General features: G+C 42.0%; 1 protein-coding gene across 1 annotated transcript in view; it reads right to left on the reverse strand.

Annotated features, from left to right (window-relative positions):
- The window catches only part of LOC137285347 (xylosyltransferase oxt-like), a 162,118-nt gene extending 151,871 nt beyond the window's left edge, over positions 1 to 10,247 (reverse strand). The window contains exon 1 of the mRNA XM_067817720.1: positions 10,000 to 10,247. Within this exon, the coding sequence (XP_067673821.1) occupies positions 10,000 to 10,236 (237 nt within the window). The 5' untranslated portion in view covers positions 10,237 to 10,247. The remainder of the gene's footprint in view (positions 1 to 9,999) is intronic.
- Positions 10,248 to 23,147: the final 12,900 nt, after the last annotated feature.

A 23,147-nucleotide genomic window follows, 5' to 3' on the forward strand; every position in this document is an offset into this window, starting at 1 on the left:
TAAAAAACAACATGGCTTCTTACATCATAATGTAAAATCACTGTTTCAATATAATAATTAAACAAATTAAATAAACTGAAGAATAAAATCAATTACAGTACTCATAAAAGTTCTTACAACTGCGAAAATACTCTTGGCAAGGGTACTGTGATGTTATTGTTCAGAGCTTCCAAACAATTCCCACCATTAAACAATGCCTTGCATGTTATTCTTACGAAGCTTCAAAAACAGAGGTATTTTCTCCTTTTACCTAGTATCCCATTACCGAGTGGAAAGCCAGTGATATCAGGAAATAGATGACCATACATATCATTTGAGAAATCATTTTATAAAAGCTGACTGGCATTGAAATAATTAATATTACTCTTGCATGGGGTGGACAAACTCAAAATTCGGCGAATATAAACTGACACAGATTATTTCCAGTTTACAGTACATAATGTGGGGGAATAAATTATGAGGTAGCTTTGCTAGGGGCTGATATTTAGTATTAATGAGAGAAATGCAATATTGATTTTTAGAAAAGTGTGGCATGTCAGTGTACCTTTAAGTGTGTTGTGCATTTTCTCAAAGAAGTTAACGTCTCCACCAGTTTAATACCAGGTTACATTCAGATAGATGCACTTTGTGATATACATACTTACAAACATTCTGAATGAGTGAAATGCACAAAGCTATTCACAAGTCCTCCAATGTAACATATTACTCTAAGGGTGTGGGTGTGTGTAACTTGTGAATGAGTGTGTGTAACTGTGTCAGTTTTCTGACGGTTTCAAGCAGCCATTTGCTAGTCAGTCCAGTCATACTCTGTATGCCCCACTTGATCACTGCAGCCCAAACCCATCCTGCTCTGCCTTTAAACTTCACTGAGTGCAATTTGAATGTGACGAAAATGCCAAGATATTCTAACTTCTCCCAAAGATGTATACATGTGATGAACTTCAGACTGCAGGACTGGCGACAAACGAGCACTTCCATTGTAATTCTCCTGCCCAGGCTTCCAGACTCTCATCCTGCTTCCAGCTTCATGATTCTTCCCCACATCCAGCTTGCACAATCACTCAAGCTGATATTCATCAAATTCATCTGTCTGTTTGTGTGCTGATTCTCAATCATAACATACCTAAAAGGAATAGCAGGACTAAACATTTCATCTGCCATGTAAAAATAATGCTCTCTGAAAGTCAGTGAAAGTCAATATTCTCCTTGCGGTCAATCTAGTTCTCCTTATAAGCCTGTGAAAACTACCTACAGAAAATTGACATGTCACACACCATTAACAGAAGACTAAAACACCAGGAAAGCGTGATGACATACTGTATGCCATCAAGCACTGATCATAGACCCAGGAGAGTATGCTGACACACTGCAAACCATCAAGTGCTGATGGTGGAACTAGGAGAGAATGCTGACATATTTTATACCATCAAGGACTGATCATAAACCTAGGAGATTAAGTTGACATACTGTACACCATCAAGCGCTGATTGTAGCACATGGAGAGTATGCTGGCATACTGTACGCCATCAAGTGCTGATCGTGGAACTAGGAGAGACTGTTGACATACTTTACACCATAAAGTGCTGATCGTAGAACTAGAAGATTAAGTTGACATACTGCACACCATCAAGGATTGAACGTAGACCCAGGTGAGTATGCTGACACACTGTACACCATCAAGCACTGATCGTAGAACTTGGAGGGTATGCAGACATATTTTACACCATCAAGGACTGATCACCACGTACTCAGTGATGGCAAATCATCTGCAAAGGAGCAGATTTGTCCCAATTCACTGAGGTACAGCAATTCACAATCATGCTGAAGGTAGCTTCAATGCCACCCAAGGAAAAGTATCAAACCTTGCAGAAAGAGAGGAAACTATTTGTGAGCTCGAAACAAAAACTGTGTAGCAGCATCTTCACTTGCAGTAGAGACTCACAAACGAAGCAGGTGTTACAGAGGCACGCAAAAGAAGCAGGTGCTGCAGAGACACACAAAAGAAGCAGGTGCTGCAGAGACACACAAAAGAAGCAGGTGCTGTAGAGACACAAACAAAGCAGGTGCTATAGAGACACACAAAAGCAGGAGTTACAGAGACACACAAAAGAAGCAGGTGCTGTAGAGACACAGAAAAGAAGCAGGTGCTGCAAAGACACAGAAAAGAAGCAGGTGCTGTAGAGACACAAATGAAGCAGGTGCTATAGAGACACACAAAAGCAGGAGTTACAGAGACACCCAAACTTGCAGGTGCTGTAGAGACACACAAAAGGAGCAGTGGCTACAAAGACACACAAAAGAAGCAGGTGCTGTAGAGGCACACAAAAGCGGGTGCTGTAGAGACACACAAAAGAAGCAGAAGCTACAAAGACACACAAAAGAAGCAGGTGCTGTAGAGACACACAAAAGAAGCAGATGCTACAAAGACACAGAAAAGAAGCAGATGCTGTACAGACACACAAAAGAAGCTGATGCTATAAAGACACACAAAAGAAGCAGGTGCCGTAGAGACACACAAAAGCAGGTGATGTAGAGACACACAAAACAAGGAGATGCTACAAAGACACTTAAAAGCAGGTGTTGTAGAGACACAAATAAAGGAGATGCTGCAGAGACACACAAATGAAGCAGGCGCTGTAGAGGCACACAAAAGCAGGTGCTGTAGAGACACACAAATAAAGGAGATGCTGCAGAGACACACAAAAGAAGCAGGTGCTGTAGAGGCACACAAAAGCAGGTGCTGTAGAGACACACAAAAGAAGGAGATGTTACAAAGACACAAAAGAAGCAGGTGCTGCAGAGACACACAAAAGTGGATGCTGTAGAGACACACGAAAGCAGCAGGTCCTGTAGACACACAAAAGAAGTAGGTGCTGCAGAGTCACACAAAAGAAAAACAGGTGCTGTAGAGACACGTCTGTAAGCGGCCTCTGCTTTGTAACATGGGGATGAGTACATCTATCTCTCATTGGGAGCAAATATAAAAAAATAATGATATGCTTTGGACGCCCCCCCCCCTTCAAAACTTTAATTTGTTCAAGTATCTCCTCCATTTTCCTTAAGAAGACCAGAACAATCACTGTCCCTTTGAATTAAGAGAAATGTCCATATATCCGTTTCCAGGAAGTTTTTTTCTTTTATTTCTGAGTAACAACTCCAGTTTTAAGTCAGAATTTGGTGCCATTATGTGAATACCAAAAGTGTCCTTTCCACCAAACTGCAAGGTCTAAAGAATCCCTCCCATCTCTCCCTCTCTCAGTTTGTGAATGTAGGCCCTGTTACATTTAAGCATCGCAACGTTAGTTCAGAATATAACTGGCTGCAATTCACTCACAAATATCATTTTGTTGCTAAAGATATATGTAATGAAGCTGTTAAGGTGCACATATCTGATAGCTCCTAAATGTGATTTATTTTCAGGCTTACAGTGAAATCCACAGGTTCAAGGCTTCCTTGAAATCATATAACACCAGGGGAAGTCTCCCAGAGCCACAACCAGGTTCATGATGCTCTCAATCTCAGACTAGCAATGACAATCTAGAGGGGTGACATCTTACAGGAAAGTAGACAAGTCTACATATACAGATACACCAGTCTTCACACAGGCAGATCAGTCTTTACAAACAGGCAAGTCAATCGGTCTTCATAAAGACGAGTAGACCACTCTCCACACATAGACAGGTAAACCACTCTTCATGCACAAACAGATCTGTCCTCACACAGGCAAGTAGATCAGTCTTCACACACAGGTAAGTAGACCAGACGTAGACCAGTGTTCACACACAGACAGCTAGATCAATCTTAATATACAAACTGGTATATCAGTCTTCAACCAGCCAGGTACACCACTCTTCACACACAGACAGCTAGATCAATCTTAGTCTTCAACCAGCCAGGTACACCACTCTTCACACACAGACAGCTAGATCAATCTTAGTCTTCAACCAGCCAGGTACACCAGTCTTCACACACAGACAGCTAGATCAATCTTAGTCTTCAACCAGCCAGGTACACCAGTCTTCACACACAGACAGCTAGATCAATCTTAGTCTTAAACCAGCCAGGTACACCAGTCTTCACACACAGACAGCTAGATCAATCTTCACATTGGCAAGTAGACAAGTCTTAACACAGATAGGTAGACCTTGTTTAATGGGCATTCTAGAAGTTGGTGAGTCAAAAATGAAACATACAGCTTTATGGATTACAACTTCTTGTTTATTACATTCAGCGACTTTTCGATGTCAATTCTTACGTCATTATCAAGCTAAATGTGCTAATCCAGGCAAGTAGAAAAGTCTTTATAGTATTCCCAGAAATTATTGAGAATCATGTTGCGTCCAGTAACAACTTCTGGCGTTTTACTTACATAAACATGTTAAAACATCATCCTTTTACAGTCTCAGTCTTGTTTTAGTACTTTGTTAGACCTCCTCGCTCAGCAATGCATGCCTGAATACGCCTAGGCACACTACCCATCAAAGTTTGTAGGTAAACGTGTGACAGGGTATCCCAATATTGGACCACCACGGCTTTCATATCTTCAATATTTCTCAGTCCCTTTTGGTTTATTCTGTTTTTCATGACTCCCGACACATTCTCAATTGGGTTTAGGTCTGGGCTGTAACTGGGCCAGTCTAAAACTTGAACATTTTCGCCCAACAACCACTGATTTGTGTAGCGCGCAGTGTGTTTTGGGTCATAATCATGCTGGAAAATCCAATCATCTTCATACAATGTTTGTGCTGTCGGAAGAAGGTGACCATTTAGAATGTCAACGCATCTTTCTTTTGTCAAGTTTCCCGTGAAAACACACAATGGCGTCACTCCGCGAGCCGATATGCCACCCCACATGTGAAACTTCAGGCTATGTTTTGGTTGCTGGTAGATAGGTTTGACAGTATCTTTGGTCCAAATTTTCACACAATTAGGGAAAAGCCAAACAGAACTTTCATCCGAAAAGAAAACATTATCCCAATCTTGATTTTCATGAGCCCGACACCAGTTTAAACGTTTTTCCTTTTGTGCATCTTTCATCAACGGCGAGGGAATTCCACGTTTTTTCACCCAATTAAGTCTCTGTAATTCCTGCCTAACTGTTTCATTGCATACTTGAGGACTTCCTCTGCTAATCATTTCATTTCTGATGTTCTCAACACTTTTCAATTTGCCCCTACTCACAATCTGCCCAAGTCTTCGGCGATCCACAACACTGAATTTCCTAGGCCGACCTGCCCCTGCTTTGTGCTCTATCCCGGTTCCTGTTTGAATATTCTTCAAAGTTCTGTATACTGTAGACAGAGGAATACCATGTCTACAAGCTAACACTTTAGCATCAGCCTCACCCCTTTCAAAATCATCTAGAATGAGCTTTCTTTTCTCTCTTGCTGTAAATTCTGCCATGTCAACACAAGAAGCCGTCTGCTCAGACAAGGGAGATAACCCTTAACGTAATGAGCTGCCTTCTAAGCCTTCAAGAGTTGTCTCCCTTATTTAGTATGCTTAGTGCATAGTGAAAGCCCTTTTTCCAATCTTAGCATCATTAGAAAAAAAACAAAGATTTTCTCAATAATTTCTGGGAACACTGTACATAGATAGGTATTAGTGTTGGGAATCAACCTCTAAAACCATAGCTGATTATCAATGTCTTCTTTCAACCAACGATCAACAAGAATGGATTTATGAACACAAGGCCTGCTGTCGACTGCAAGATTGCTTGTAACGAAGATCTGTCGTACAACACGAGATCATAACCCACTCTCCTTTAGAAATGCATTATAAACTCTTTGACAAAAGAATATTGAAAATCATAGAGTATTTGACAACTAATATAAATCAAGATCAAGATTTTTACAGATATGATACAAACGTCAATTATTTGTGCATGTGAAAATTGAAAATGTTGAACTCAACATCTATGAGTCCAATTCAGTGCAGGAATCAGAACAGAACAGCTACACATCTAAGAGTAGAAGTGACAAAATCAATAAAACTATCCGTTTCCAACCTTGTTTGTGAATTTGACAAGAACTGAGCCTTTTGCAAATACAAAACATTTTCTCAAAGCAAAGAGTGGGAAAGCAGGCACTCTGTTGACAGTCTGACCAAGCCAATCAAATTGCTTGTTTCAATCACATGCTATATTCTCAGATGTTTTCATTGCTTTTTAAACCATCTCTTCCTAACAGACTATATGGACGAAACCTAATCAATGCTTGCATATTCAAACGTCATTAAACATGGATCTAAATAATATATACGCATCCACGCTAAAACTGTTATTACACTGCAAGCCACTATCTGCACAGGAGGAAAATGACAGCTACCTTGCCAAGCTGTAAATAGACTTGACTTCCTGTATCACGAGCCTATCTCAGGGCATTTCCAAATCTTGCATGTACGCCAATCTTTTATGGTATTCTTGAAACAGTTTACAGTGTTATCGATTGGAATTGTTTCTAATCGATTATCAAAGTTTGATCATCAAATGATAAATAAACCGATTATTTGATCAATCAGTGCACCACTAACAGGTCCATCAGTCTTTACACACAGACAGGTAGATCAGTCTTCTCATACAAACAGACAGATTAGTCTTTACACACAGAAAGGCAGACCAGTCTACTCACACACACAGACAGATCAGTCTTCTCACACAAACAGATTAGTGTTTACACAAAGACAGGTAGATCAATCTTCTCACACACACACAGACATGTTGATCAATCTTCACAAACAGATAGGTACCTCAATCTTCACACACACATAAGATGTGATGGTTACAAGAGGGATGACAACATGACACATAAAAAACAATACCCTTGATATGAACCTGGAACTAGAGTTTCCTCACCACTAAGTGGTTTTAGTATGTGGTATGCTGGTTCCACCTCCCTGGACATCTCCCTGCTACCTACCATTGGTAAACAAACAGGCATGCAGCTGATGAATATAGACAATGTTATACAGACAGAATTCCACACAAAACAACTTGCAATGTACATTCTGGATTGATTAGTGGTCTTTTGACATTGCAGTACACTATTTGCTCTGATTATCAGTTCAATAATTTACTGGTGATTTGATAATCTCAGTTCATGCTTGGCTGCCCATAGATACGTTGGAAACGTTGATCCCTAGAGTCCCATTCAAATCAGGATGTAAGGCATGCATCATCAGGAGGGATTTGGGAAGGGCAGGTGAACAACTTGCTACAAAACACTCTCTCTGATGGCAACCCTCAAACACAGTTTATGTAACATGAATTACTGTCCACTGTGCAGTCAACAGAACACTCTGGACACAGTTTAACCACAGAAATACTCCACATATAATGACAGACTAAGTCTTGGTCTCTGAATATATATGATTTTGAGTTTCAAATAAACCCATTTTAATTGAAAAGGAGACCCAGGGCGACCAGAGATTCAGAACCTACGGAAATCTAGACTTGCTTCATTTAAGGCTTTAGCACTGCAGATCAAAATCATCTGCAGTACAGTGAAATCATGCACGTTGCACATCCGAGTCTTCTCCGTACCACAAGGAAGTGAACAATTATATATAGCAACAAGCTTACAGAATCCTTCTCAATAGACAACCTGCTCAAAGAATCCCTTGCAATTTTACAACTGGAACCAGAGCAGTTGTTTGAATTTTGGATAACAGTGAACTCACATATGGAAATTTCTTGCACATCAGTAGGTACACTTTGTGTGGCAACTTATGTTAAGATTTTATATTCAATACATCTCCTTTAAGACAGCCTGTTCAAAGAATCCTCTGCCACTGTAAACAATTTAAAACAAACGTAATGAACATAATCTTTGATGTCAACATTTAAAGGCAACCTACTGAAAGAATCCTTCCCCACAGTCAACCATTTATGGCAACCTGCTCAAAGAATCTGTCTCCACAGTCAACCATTTAAGGCAACCTGCTTAAAGAATCCTTCTCCACAGTCAACCATTTTTGACAACCTGCTCAAAGAATTCTCTGCCACAGTCAACCATTTATGGCAACCTGCTCAAAGGATCCTTCTCCACAGTCAAACATTTATGGCAACCTACTGAAAGAATCCTCCACAGTCAACCATTTATGGCAATCTGTTCAAAGGATCCTTGTCCACAGTCAACCATTTATGGCAACCCGCTCAATGAATCAGTCTCCACAGTCAACCATTTATGGCAACCTGCTCAAAGAATCCTTCTCCACAGTCAACCATTTATGGCAACCTGCTTAAAGAATCCTTCTCTCAACAGTCAACCATTTATGGCAACCTGCTCAAAGAATCCTTCTGTCAAGTTGTTCATGTTTCCCTGTGTCCAGTTTATACCTTTGTGCTATGTGTGTGGGAGATAATACAATAGTGAAGATATGTTCACTGTTATGTTTATGTAAATCCATTTAATGCCATAGAATTCATCACACTGTTGTGACAGTTCTGTTCTCATACGCCTGTTCTCATACAGCCTGTACCTCAAGCACATGAGACATGTGCCAAGTCTACCTTGGGCAAGTGAGTTAGTTCAAAAGTGCCTCTGCTTATCCAGTAGAAAATGGTTACCCGGAGGGATAAGTCATGTAACCATTACCCATCTAGTGATTCACTGGCAGCTTGGGTTGTTCCAGGGAAATAACAACCAGATTGTTTGGGCGCTTCAAGCATACCCTGTGATAAATGTACTACTATTATTATCCGGTCGGAATGACAGGTCTACAGTCCAGCATAGCTGAAATGCATAAAAGTTGATCTCTAGTATGATAGGGGACTCATTTTTCACTGACAGAATTTCAATTACTTCAGGAAAGGTAACATGTCCTGTCATAAACAGATAAATGAGTGCTACATTACTAGGGTTGAAACAACGACATCAAGTGGTGAATATGAGCATACCGTAAATACTGGATAATGAATACAAATTATTATTCAGGAAAACAAAAATGTAGTTAAGTGATTGATGTACCATATGGAACGCCAATGATGACAGTGTTAACATGTCACACAGTAATAACCAATGACCTCATGACAATGTAATTAAGTGATTGATGTACCATATGGAACACCAATGATGACAGTGATAATTTGTCATACAGTAACAACCAGTGACCTCATGACACTCACATTTGGCTTTTAATAGTTATAGTCGACAGTACCATGTGCAACCTTGTCGAACTAGCATGACTTGCACTACTGCAAGGCCAATACATATACCTTTCCTGCATATCTCACTTTGAAAAGGGTATAAGGGTTCAAGTAAAACACACTCCCTTAAAATATGCTTAAATGTTTGTTAAGATTTGGTTCTGATTACCATGAATGACGAACTGAATTCCCGAAGGGCTGTGATTCGATTCACCAAACATGCCAGTGAATCAGAACTGTCTTATACATTACCAATCAAAGAATGGCCCTTGAACGTTCATACACCATTAGTAGTGTGTGTTACATGTAGCAACATGACATCAACATGTGCTTAGTAAGCATAAGAAACAGTTGAGTCTGGACAGAAATATCTATGAGTAGCATTCAGTCGATGATGTCCCACTGTATCTTGATACGACACCAGATCCTATGTGTGACGGGAACTACACAGTAGTCCTTCTTCAGGAGGTTTCTTCTGTAGAGTAGCAAACGATTTTTGTCTCTCAAAACATTTTCTATCTCAAGTTGAATTAATTGCTGTTCACAAACTTAATTTAGAGGACTTCATAAATATACTCTCAAGATGTGTTTCCATAAATACGTATCGTCTTTCGCTACATCAATCTTTTAACCTCAAATCTGGTCTGCATTGTACACGCCCCCGAAGACTGGAACATTTCCTTTTGATATGTGCCCCAGAGTAGCGTTATAACGAGGTGATTTCCCGATCACATCGAGACCAGCTGTTTAACATTACACCTGAAACCTCCTATGTACGTGTCTGACTGCCAGTAAAGGATACATATATACACTAATGAATTCATTGTTAAACATGCCAGGCTACTGCCACTTACCGGCTGTTTTCCATGTGAATCTGCCTGTGAATCTTGACGGATGTCAAAGGAAACTTTTCGTGGTGCTCGGTCGCCGTGATCTCTTCCATCGAATCGTTCAACATCTGTGATGTTAATGCTGTTGTAGAAACTGTAGCCGAGAAACAGCTGAAGTCCTAACATAAGAACTGCAATGTAGAAGAAGAATTTGTACCTAGCACACAGCCTTCGCGACGAAGCGACCCTGGAAGCTGCCATCACTCTGCGGTACCGCTTCGCTAACTCCACGCAAGGAAAGCTTGCCACGGGAGATAACTTGTACTGTCAGGTAGCAGACGACGCAGCGTTTATCGTTTAGCTGTATGTGGAGCAATCGATGTTCAGCGTTCGCTTCAAGTGCCCACTCAATGAAGGCGCACGAAGACGCATGTTTGTGTCCCGTGTCACTTTTAAATAGGTACAGAGAAAAACACCAACTAGGAAAGTGTGGGTCAGGCCCTTGAGTATGTCACGCTAGCACCCGCTACTCAATGAAATTGATCCAAGGTGAAATCAGAAGATAATTGCAGTTTGTAACAATGTCATAAGAGGGCGTACACTTAAGGGCAAATATCAAATAACAGTAGTGCGTGTATATTTGAAGAGATATAAAAACGGTCATATTAGTTATTGATTCAGACGAAACCCCGTTTCTTTACAAATGATTATTTAACAGCAATACTCATTTGCGCACGGACGGGAAAATTGCCTGACAACAATACCCAGTTGGATATATACCATCAGGTACACTGTTTCACAATACGCAGTTGAGCTGGAGAAGGTAGACTGTTTAACAATACCCAGTTGTGCAGTGCTCAGCAGGTAGACTGTTTCACAAAAGCTGAGTTGCAGCAGGTAGACTGTTTCACCACACCCAGTTGTGCACCAGCAGGTAGACTATTTCACAATACCCAGCTGTGCAGCAGCAGGGAGACTGTTTCACAATACCCAGTTGTGCAGCAGCAGGCTAGACTGTGTCACAATACCCAGTTGTGCAGCAGCAGGTAGACTGTTTCACAATACCCAGTTGGGGTCAGCGGGTAGACTGTTTTACAATACCCAGAAGGACTGTTTGACAACACCCAGATGCATTGCGGTAGGTAATCAGGTACCCACTAGTAATGGTCTCCTGAACATTCCTGATACCAAACACCAGCCCTGTATGTAAGTGTGTATTCTGGAGCCGAGCATGTATTCAGGCACACCGATCGTTGTAAGGCTGCCATGTCCTCAAGCAGGCACGACACTACTTGCCTTCCTAAAGTTGCACAATGATGAGAAAGAAGCAAGGATTTATTTCTTAAGTAGAAGCGTGTTGGAAATATCTCAAAGCTCCAATCTTCGCACACTGCCTATACACAAAACAATGCGAAATAGCTTCTATTCGAATATGTTTTGTGTGACAACAGATTTGCAATTTATATGGCACAATATAGTGGCTGCTGCTGCATCAAGTGCTAAAGCTACGTTTGACATTTATACTAAAACTATCGAATTTCTTGAGTTTTTAGCGTTTGCAAATGAATAGCTTTCCTCACCATACCCAGCAGGAAATGGGTACCCGGTGAAGTAAGTCGTGAGAGTATTAACCTTCTAGCTCCTAACAGGAAGTTTGGGTTATCCGGGGTAATAATGATCAGAGTGTGCGCTTTGAGCAAGATATAAAGTGTGAAGAAGACGCCTTATAGACATTCTCATTGTTACAGCTAGGCTATCAGGGTGTCCATAAAATGTGTCATTCTGCCTACAGTCTTAAAGCAACACGTTACAGCCCGTAGGTTCTGCTTGTGTAGGCACTTAAACAAATAATAACACCCTTCCTCACCCAATAACGAGAAACAGACCAGTCCAGAAACCAGTCCAAAGCATATACAGTAGACTCCGTCTAATCCGACATTGATTAAGAATAGACTAAATACACAGTCGCACAGTCACCCCAAGAAACCGTGCAAGAGATGAGCAAATGCTCCTCTCATTCCCATCGACGTGATACAAGAAGCTTGGATAGAAGCACTTGACAACAGACCACACCAGCCCTTACTGAACACATTTAGTATACTGTGTGACAGCAACCCGGGTAGACGACGATGCCACGATTAAAGTCTCCCAGTGGAATAATTTCACGAACAATCCTTGGACGGTTGGCATTCCCGGCCCAATTAAACAAATCACTGAGAAAAGCGCATCCCAATGTCTCTGAATTCATCTCTCATCTGAAAAGACTATTGGCTGCAGAGCCTTAAGAACCACTTGTTAGAAGGGCGCAAAACCAAGTTACAGTTCCTGGATACTGCAAGCCACCTCCCTAAGCTCAGTCTTTAAGTACGTGTAACTATATTTTGTGTAGAGATGATGGATATGAAAAGTGTCTTTAAATAATGCTATTATTAGCATTTTAATAAATGATGTACTCACAATATTCTTCTTTGTATGTGTTACTAAATGTGGATCATACAGTGTATATGCAATGAATGTTTTCACTTGTCATTGCCAAAGTGCCCGCACTCGATATATATATGTGTGTGTGTGTGTGTGTGTGTGTGTGTGTGTGTGTGTGTGTGTGTGTGTGTGTGTGTGTGTGTGTGTGTGTGTGTGTGTGTGTGTGTGTGTGTGTGTGTGTGTGTGTATGTGTGTGTATTTGGGGGCGGGGATGGGATGTCTGTAATGGCACCCAACAGTTCTAGTTGAGATCAACAACACCCACAAACCCACCACCTAATCCCACCACTCTCACATGTTCTCTTTCAATCCACACTATCCAACGTTACGTTACGTGCGAAGTTTAGGAACAGACAGCGAACACGTGTCGGAGTCTTTCCATTTACATGTTCTGGACTTTCCGCTCATTAATCCTGGATGTGTCTACGGGGCGAGCGGCCATGGCTTCTGTGTGTGCGTCTGGAGAAAGACTCCCCGCTTATGACCACATGGTCTTCGTACTGGATCTGCACCCAGTGTATGCAACTGGGTGTGCTTGTAACTATACTGCATGAGATTCAGCCCATTGTTACTCATGTTTCTGATGCACATTTCCTACTCCAGTCTTAGGTGTGTGGACGTTTGGGAGTTTGGGCAGAATAGCACGAAGGAGCCAGTCCATCAACAACTGATATCGTTCAGGCTGACACTTCGCTTATCCCACTTTCCTAGTTCTAGGCAAGTCGTCTTACGCTGTTAAGTTTAAATGTTAGCACGTATGCAACTGGCTCTGGCCATTTAGAGGTGAGCACGTAAACAAATAAAGATAAACTCGTGATAAAGCATATAGTGACCATTGGGAAACCGTGTAGCTCCTCGCTTCGTGTTTGATATGATGCATATAACGATGCCAAATATGGTCGTAATATTTCAGTCAGTTACTGATAGCTAGTAGTAGCAGTAATTATTAGTCTCCAGGATCGGAAAGGCCCAATATCGGCTAATGCATTCCTAGTCCAACATAGACGTTTATTGACGAATTAAGTCATGCCCAAGGAAGCAGGCCGCATGCACGTACTGGTTTCATCACTGTGTATCTGCTCATGGGTGCCCCAACCTGTCCAGGACGTCACTGCGAGAATCCATTTGCGTAGATGGAGACGTACAGTATGGCTGTTCGAATCATCCCAACCAGGTGTGCACTGTCTTATTTAACTGTGTTATTTCAGTAGATGTGGTGAGTGAGTGAGTGAGTATGGTTGCAAGCAGCTTTTAGCAATATTCCAGCAATTTCACAGCAACGTACACCGGAAATGTACACATTGTGCCCATTTGTGGAATCGAAGCAGGGTCTTCGGCGTTACGAGCCAACGCCAGTCTGGCCATCTGGCTAACCCAACGCCCTTTCAGTGACAAGAAAAAACGGTAGTTCTTTGAAGGCTGAAAGTTTATACATCTGCACGTCTACCTACTCACCAAAACGGTTATTTCCCAACTGTCTGTTGATGTACCCTCCAAATACACTGTTGACGCACGTGTGGCTATATTCGTCCATATTCGAATGACATTTCTGTAGACCTATTACGCCGACTCTTTATCATCTGCCATACTTACTGGCCATGCAGTTACATTATAAGAGGTAGAACATGTCACAGTGTTCACCTTACGTCGTTTGGGGTGTTTCATGTTTTTTGTTTCATGTTGCAGAATAGTACAACCAGTCTCAATGCGAATGTCATCTTACGATGTGTAGAGGTTTATTATTTTGTTTCCCATGTGTCGCCGTCACCTAGGGTCCCAGAGATCTGTGACTGTTGTAACGTAGCATATAGATCTCATATTGGACTTAATTGTATTCAAGTACTGTATGGTGATGACGCTGAATCTATATATTATTGATATGCAAAGATTCACCTGCATCTAATAATTCGCAACATCGCCACACATTCTGTAGCCAAAGTCTCTAACAATGGTACGAACAGAAACAGAGACTTCACGTCTCCAGTTTAGCATGGAGCTGCAGGTTCAACTGTGTCAGGGTAGGGTATTGCCAATTCTTTACCCTTTGACCACTGGATTTATAAACAGGTGTCAGGGTACCATGGGTCATTAGTATTGCTATTTTCATCATAAGGTCACTTACTAGACTAAAAGTTTCAACGTTCATCTCATTACTTGAGACTAGTTTGTATAATGAGTACTGTTTCAGTACACATACTTCCTATTTTAGGGTCACCTATGACACTGGATGCAGAGCGGTAAAGTGTTCGCTCTACTTCCACTTCTGGAATGGTTGGAAGGGTTAGGACATGTTTATTGGTTCTTAATTTGAGAATGGGGTGATGCACTTTGTTGGATTAGTGATGATTTTCAAAAGAAATAAATTCTTTGTAGTGCAAACACTTGTACTGAAAACACATGGACTTGTGAAGGTTTTGCAGATATTTTATCACCACATATTCCTTGTACCCGTCACATTAAAGCCAGCCATTGTGCACTAAGCATATGTGGCATATGAATTCATGCGTCACAAAGCTCATTTATGGGGATATAAGGTCCTTTAAGAGTTATAATACGATGCAAAATGTCCGGTGATTTTGTGATTTCGTTATTTGTTGCAGTTTCACGCCACAGCCTTATGATGTTTTTACCATTCAGACAATATTATACACATAGTGAAATGTGGTGTTTACAAGCAAAGCCCAATGTTATATATGTAGCTACAAACACAGTTCTGTTTCCAGTTATACATTAACATAGTGGCAGTCTTTGTGTCAGGTGGTGGAGCAAACAATGGGCAATTCATGTTGATATTAGGAGCTTTCTTTAGTGATAAGGATACAGCTTCTCATGCATTTTGTTTAGAAACATTTGTTATTGCTCTTGTGGCACTATTACCATAGTATGAGCTTCATTCCTATTACCATAGTATCAGGTACAGTCCTATTACAACAGTATGAGGTACATTCCTATTACAACAGTATGAGGTACATTCCTATTACCATAGTATCAGGTACATTACTATAACCATAGTATGAGGTTACATTCCTATTACCATAGTATGAGGTACATTCCTATTACCATAGTATCAGGTACATTCCTATTACCATAGTATCAGGTACATTCCTATTACCATAGTATCAGGTACATTCCTATTACCATAGTATCAGGTACATTCCTATTACCATAGTATCAGGTACATTCCTTTTACCATAATATGAGGTACATTCCTATGACCATAGTATAACGTACATTCCTATTACCACAGTATGAGGTACATTCCTATTACCATAGTATAACGTACATTCCTATTACCATAGTATCAGGTACATTCCTATTACCATAGTATAACGTACATTCCTATTACCATAGTATGAGGTACATTCCTATTACTATAGTATGAGGTACATTCCTATTACCATAATATGAGGTTCATTCCTTTGTAAAAAGTCATTTTGTCCAGTGGTTCAGATCTGTTTTCCAGTTTTGCTGCCATCAGAGCAATGTTGTAAAGGCTATTTAGCCCTATTTTATGGCAAAACTAATGAACTTTGACACACATTTAGTAGGCAGTGATACTGAATATCCATAGTGTTTGCTTTTATTCCATGAAATGATCATACACAGTTTGTATTTATATAGTTCCATATGAATTATGTCTTACACGGATGTATTCAGCATAGTAAGTACTATCTGTACAGTCAGTACAATATGACAGATGTAACAATAACTTATATTTATTGAGTTAGACTTCAGCTTACCATTTGTATCTAATGCCCCTCTTCAGAGCTAAAGTGTAATGTCAGATATAAGAGAGCACCAGGTGTTCATGTATGTTGTTTGTGGTATACCATGCAACATTATTTCTCGTGACTTAGCGAACAAACCAATAAATCCAAACATTCTGTGCCAAATCTTGGTCCATCATTTCTTAAACATGCTAAGGTGTGTGCCATATATCAAATAATAAACAGAAGTGTTTGTGCAATGGAAATTTTATAACATTTTTAGCTGGAGATTGTTCAAAAACGAGTGGTCACATTCTGCACAATGTTTATACGTTCAGTTCTGAAATTCCATGATTATAATAAAAGTGGTAAATACCAGAAAATATTAAACGGTTATTAATTTTGAAGGCACACTGATCTAGAACAATATCCCAGGACTGGTTGTTGCTTTTGTTACTGTTTTGTTCAGTGTGAGTACCCGGATAATGTCCCCAAATTCTTGACTGGATTGCGATCTTTGCTGCGCCATCTACAAGCACAGCTGGTATTATAAGGACATCCTTACAGATTGGTATTGGAAATAAGTGGAAAATGCAGTCATCTTTTGCACCCCTTAATATTTCTGTCTTCATTAGTATGATAACAAATGAATACGTTTTGAAGATAATTTCACCTAGATGCAGTAAATGTTATGATTGAAAGTAAATATAGTCAGTGTGCGGCTGTAGTGGGTTAATGCTATCGGGTGCCATGACAACATTTACGCAAAGATTGTTCAGTTCATACTTTGTTTAAAACGTAAAAATTATTAGCATTATCTTCAAAGGACTGTATCAACAGAAGCATCCTATTCAGAAATGACAGCATTGAAGTTAGGAGTGAGCCACGTGCCATGTTAATGTGGGCCCCAGGAAGAAATAATAACGTTTGTGTGTATTCCTGACTTCGACAGTACCCTGTACTCTACTGCAGAAGTTGATACAGCGTATTCTTTGTAGTATACCAAAAGTTCCTCCACCTTACTGCGTTTTTGAGAGAGGGGTACCTCAACAACACAGAGATACACAACGGTCTTTGTACTATTGCGGAAATAATTCACCGTAGGGATATACTAGTATATCAGTTGTGGGTTCATTGGGGCTAAGTCGAAGAGGGACATACTTACAATATAGCAAAGGAATACAAAAACTTCATCTTGAAGATCCAACAGAATTGTTAAGGCCACAACAGAGGGAAGAACATTTTCGAGATTTAAAATCGGTGATGGATAAAACAAAGTAACGACTAAGTGGTTCGGTAGGTGACATGTCCACGTAGACTTCAGAGATTGTTGGGTATTGTACCTGAAACATCTACTGACAACGCGGGTTCACTCATTTCCTTTGAACACTGCAGTTATGAATAATGCTATGGGCGCTCTTATAATATCATGTAGTTTTCTGCAATGTTATCTCGATGAGGCCGTGTTTAAATACCGTCAGATGTCCAGTCATTCCAACGTAAACGTATGCTTGAGCTGCGCCAGCTGTTCACGTTTAATCAAATCATCAAACAGATGGTTTTCTAGGGCGGGAACATACTCCTGCCAAATGAGTAGCGGTAAATGATAACATTGTACTCCGGTTAACTCTTCACGTTCGAGGCTGGCGACGCTCAACAAAGGGCTGTTGGGACCGTTGAAGCCACCTTTAGATGCACATATAACAAGTGAGAGTGTATATGGAAGTCAGCTTGTTTGTTATGAGGACCAGGTAGAGTCGGACTATATGAAACTGTAGGAAGCAGATAGCTATTTAAGTGATGTATAACGAAGGTGAACACTCAAACGAGGGGAGCCAGTAGCTTACCGACTCCGATTGGTAATGGCGATGAAACAAATAGAGGCTAGGAATTAATACAGCACTTCATCATATTTTCCCTTCACTTTACGTTTGTTTGTTTATAACCCTGCACTCAAAAAGAGAGTTTAGTTTCACCGCTACACGGCGGTGGCCTGTGAATAAGTCTGGACCAGACAATCCAGAGACCAATAGCATGAGCATCGATCTAGGCATTTGGGAACCGATAACATGTGTCAACCAAATGGAGTGAGCATGACCATCCGATCCCGTTGCTCGCCTCTTACGGCAAGCATTGGTTACTGAAGATATCCTTACCTGGATCTTCGCGGGAGACAAGCAATGGTTCCTGAAGATATTCTAACCCGCATCCTCGCGGGGGAGAAACATGGGTTACTGAAGATAGTCAAACCCGGATCTTCACGGGAGACAAACATGGGTTACTGAGGATATTCTAACCCGGATCTTCACGGGAGACAAACATGGGTTACTAAAGCTATACTAACCCTGATCTTCACGGGAGACAAACATGGGTTACTGAAGATATTCTAACCCGGATCTTCACGGGGGACAAGCACTGGTTACTGAACATATCCTTACCCGGATCTTCACGGGAGACAAACATGGGTTACTGAAGAGATTCTAACCCTGATCTTCACGGGTGACAAACATGTGTTACTGTAGATATTCTAACCTGGATCCTCACGGGAGACAAGCATTGGTGACTGAAGATATTCTAACCCGCATCCTCACGGGAGACAAGCATGTGTTACTAAAAATATTCTAACCCGGATCTTCACGGGAGACAAGCATGGGTTACTGAAGAGATTCTAACCCTGATCTTCACGGGGGACAAACATGGGTTACTGAAGATAATCTAACCCGGATCCTCACGGGAGACAAACGTTTGTTACTGAAGATATTCTAACCCTGATCTTCACCGGAGACAAGCATGGGTTACTGAAGATATTCTAAGCCGGATCCTCATGGGAGACAAGCCTTCGTTACTGAAGATATTCTAACCCGGATCTTCACGGGAGACAAACATGGGTTACTGAGGATATTCTAACCCGGATCTTCACGGGAGACAAACGTGGGTTACTGAAGATATTCTAACCCGGATCTTCACGGGGGACAAGCACTGGTTACTGAACATATCCTTACCCGGATCTTCACGGGAGACAAACATGGGTTACTGAGGATATTCTAGCCCGGATCTTCACGAGAGACAAGCATGGGTTACTAAAGCTATACTAACCCGGATCTTCACGGGAGACAAACGTGGGTTACTGAAGATATTCTAACCCGGATCTTCACGGGGGACAAGCACTGGTTACTGAACATATCCTTACCCGGATCTTCACGGGAGACAAACATGGGTTACTGAAGAGATTCTAACCCTGATCTTCACGGGTGACAAACATGTGTTACTGTAGATATTCTAACCAGGATCCTCACGGGAGACAAGCATTGGTGACTGAAGATATTCTAACCCGCATCCTCACGGGAGACAAGCATGAGTTACTGAAGATATTCTAACCCGGATTCTCATGGGAGACAAACATGGGTTACTAAAGCTATACTAACCAGGATCTTCACGGGAGACAAGCATGGGTTACTGAAGATATTCTAACCCTGATCCTCACGGGAGACAAACGTTTGTTACTGAAGATATTCTAACCCTGATCTTCACCGGAGACAAGCATGGGTTACTGAAGATATTCTAACCCGGATCCTCATGGGAGACAAGCCTTTGTTACTGAAGATAATCTAACCCGGATCCTCACGGGGGACAAGCATGAGTTACTGAAGATATTCTAACCTAGATCCTCACGGGGGACAAGCATGAGTTACTGAAGATATTCTAAGCCTGATCTTCACGGGGGACAAGCATGAGTTACTGAAGATAGTCTAACCCGGATCTTCACGGGAGACAAACGTGGGTTACTGAAGATATTCTAACCCTGATCTTCACGGGAGACAAGCATGGGTTACTGAAAATATTCTAACCCTGATCTTCAGGGGGGACAAGCATTGGTTACTGAAGATATTTTAACCCGGATCGAGGGGTCCCCTGCAGTCACCAGCTTGGTCGCCTGTTACGACGAACAGGCTTTGCTGAAGACCAATTCTAAAACGAATCTTTACGGGTATCCAACTTTGTGGAAACCGTGTTTCTACATTGCCAAGTATATCGGCCTGGCAAGACGCTGGGACTATATTCTCTGTACTGTCGAAGGTAACACTTATTGCCCGAGCTCGGTCATGTGACGTGTCCGAAACAGCATTCTGCGATATGGGGACAGGTCTTTCTTCAAATCGTTTACATCGACTTCGGAATCGTGCATATATTTCCTAGTCAAACCGATCTAACATACTTCGTGATTAACCAGCGTGCACCTTGCAGTAAACCTGCAAATAGTGGACATGTGGCTTCGAAACATCTAGGTAACCTTGTAGTATTAGAAGCATAAATGTTCGTGCGTTTAAATTGTTCCCTCGCAACTTCCACGCTCCGTCGAGCGTCTGTCTGGTTCGGGGTGTTTAACATTCAGTAGCACTCAGACACAGCAATGACTCAATATCTGGGAACTCAGTTATCAGCCTGCCTTATACGCTGGAATGTGAGGAATGGTCGTTGAGATATTGTTGAATTCTGCTGTTTTGGGTCGCGTGTTTACAACCGTCTGATTCAGTAAAGACATGTAGCTGGGCTGCATTAAGTATAGCCTGAGGAGTATTTTGCTGCAACAAAAGGGCACTGCCTCGAGCACTTCCAGATGTGTCCATTATGTAAGGGTGTAGGTCCCCCCACTGGATGTGTGTCACCGTGGCTTTGTCGGTCCACCTCTGATGGTGATGCCGCCATTTCGGTATACGTCCTCTTACAGTTGCTCTGCCATGACTGTCGGTTCTGCTGGCGTCATTGCGATGTTTATTTGCCTCAGATTGTGACACACTTAATTGTGATGTATCTCTTGATGTGTAGGACCTAATTTGCCCTTGTTGTGCCGTTTTACAACAGCATGGACACCCATTACTTCTGCCATTAGTAGAAGCTGTCTGTCCCGTGTAGATGCGTCCTAAAAGGACTGTCATCAAAGGTAAAATACAGGGACATGAACAACCGCAGAACACATTAAGGGTCAGTTGAGAGTATATACTCAGCTGCAGCAAGATATACTCTTCGAAATACAATGAAGGGGATCAAGAAATATATAATACCATTTACCTATATTATCTTTTGGACCAGGCACTCGGCACATTCACACTGGCTCTCTAAACATCGACGCGGATGCAATACCCGAGCTAGCAATACCCCACACTACATGATACATCAACATGGATGCAGTCGTGTCCACCTGTCGTAGCAATACCCCAGGTTACATGATACATCAACATGAATGCACTTGTGTCCACCTGTCGTAGCAATACCCCAGGTTACATGATACATCAGCATGGATGCACTCGTGACCACCTGTCGTAGCAATACCCCAGGTTACATGATACACCAACATGGATGCACTCGTGTCCACCTGTCGTAGCAATACCCCAGGTTACATGATACATCAGCATGGATGCACTCGTGACCACCTGTCGTAGCAATACCCCAGGTTACATGATACACCAACATGGATGCAGTCATGTCCACCTGTCGTAGCAATACCCCAGGTTACATGATACATCAACATGGATGCACTCGTGACCACCTGTCGTAGCAATACCCCAGGTTACACGATACACCAACATGGATGCACTCGAGACCACCAGTCGTAGCAATACCCCAGGTTACATGATACACCAACATGGATGCACTCGTGTCCACCTGTCGTAGCAATACCCCAGGTTACATGATACATCAGCATGGATGCACTCGTGACCACCTGTCGTAGCAATACCCCAGGTTACATGATACACCAACATGGATGCACTTGTGTCCACTTGTCGTAGCAATACCCCAGGTTACATGATACATCAACATGGATGCACTCGTGACCACCTGTCGTAGCAATACCCCAGGTTACATGATACATCAGCATGGATGCACTCGTGACCACCTGTCGTAGCAATACCCCAGGTTACACGATACACCAACATGGATGCACTCGTGACCACCTGTCGTAGCAATACCCCAGGTTACACGATACACCAACATGGGTGCACTCGTGTCCACCTGTCGTAGCAATACCCCAGGTTACATGATACATCAACATGGATGCACTTGTGTCCACCTGTCGTAGCAATACCTCAGGTTACATGATACACCAACATGGATGCACTCGTGTCCACCTGTCGTAGCAATACCCCAGATTACATGATACACCAACATGGATGCAGTCGTGTCCAGGTTACATGATACATCAACATGGATGCAGTCGTGTCCACCTGTCGTAGCAATACCCCAGGTTACATGATACACCAACATGGATGCAGTCGTGTCCAGGTTACATGATACATCAACATGGATGCAGTCGTGACCACCTGTCGTAGCAATACCCCAGGTTACACGATACACCAACATGGATGCACTCGTGTCCACCTGTCGTAGCAATACCCCAGGTTACATGATACATCAACATGGATGCACTCGTGACCACCTGTCGTAGCAATACCCCAGGTTACACGATACACCAACATGGATGCACTCGTGACCACCTGTCGTAGCAATACCCCAGGTTACACGATACACCAACATGGATGCACTCGTGTCCACCTGTCGTAGCAATACCCCAGGTTACATGATACATCAACATGGATGCACTTGTGTCCACCTGTCGTAGCAATACCCCAGGTTACATGATACACCAACATGGATGCAGTCGTGTCCAGGTTACATGATACATCAACATGGATGCAGTCGTGTCCACCTGTCGTAGCAATACCCCAGGTTACATGATACACCAACGTGGGTGCAGTCGTGTCCACCTGTCGTAGCAATACAACACGGTACAGGATATATGGTGCTTGCTGGTCTCTGCCCGGCGCTTGGCATTAAAGGGTAGAGCAAGGACTGGTCGACCCAGGGTCAGTATAATGTATCTTAGTGGGGTATTCATGCTTAACTGCGGCATGGTATTTCAGTGAGCTGGCACTATAAAACCAGTCAGGGCTAGTACAAGCAACCACACATACACACGAACGCAGG

This window comes from Haliotis asinina, chromosome 5, assembly GCF_037392515.1.
Source record: "Haliotis asinina isolate JCU_RB_2024 chromosome 5, JCU_Hal_asi_v2, whole genome shotgun sequence".
Classification (NCBI taxonomy): Eukaryota; Metazoa; Mollusca; class Gastropoda; order Lepetellida; family Haliotidae; genus Haliotis; species Haliotis asinina.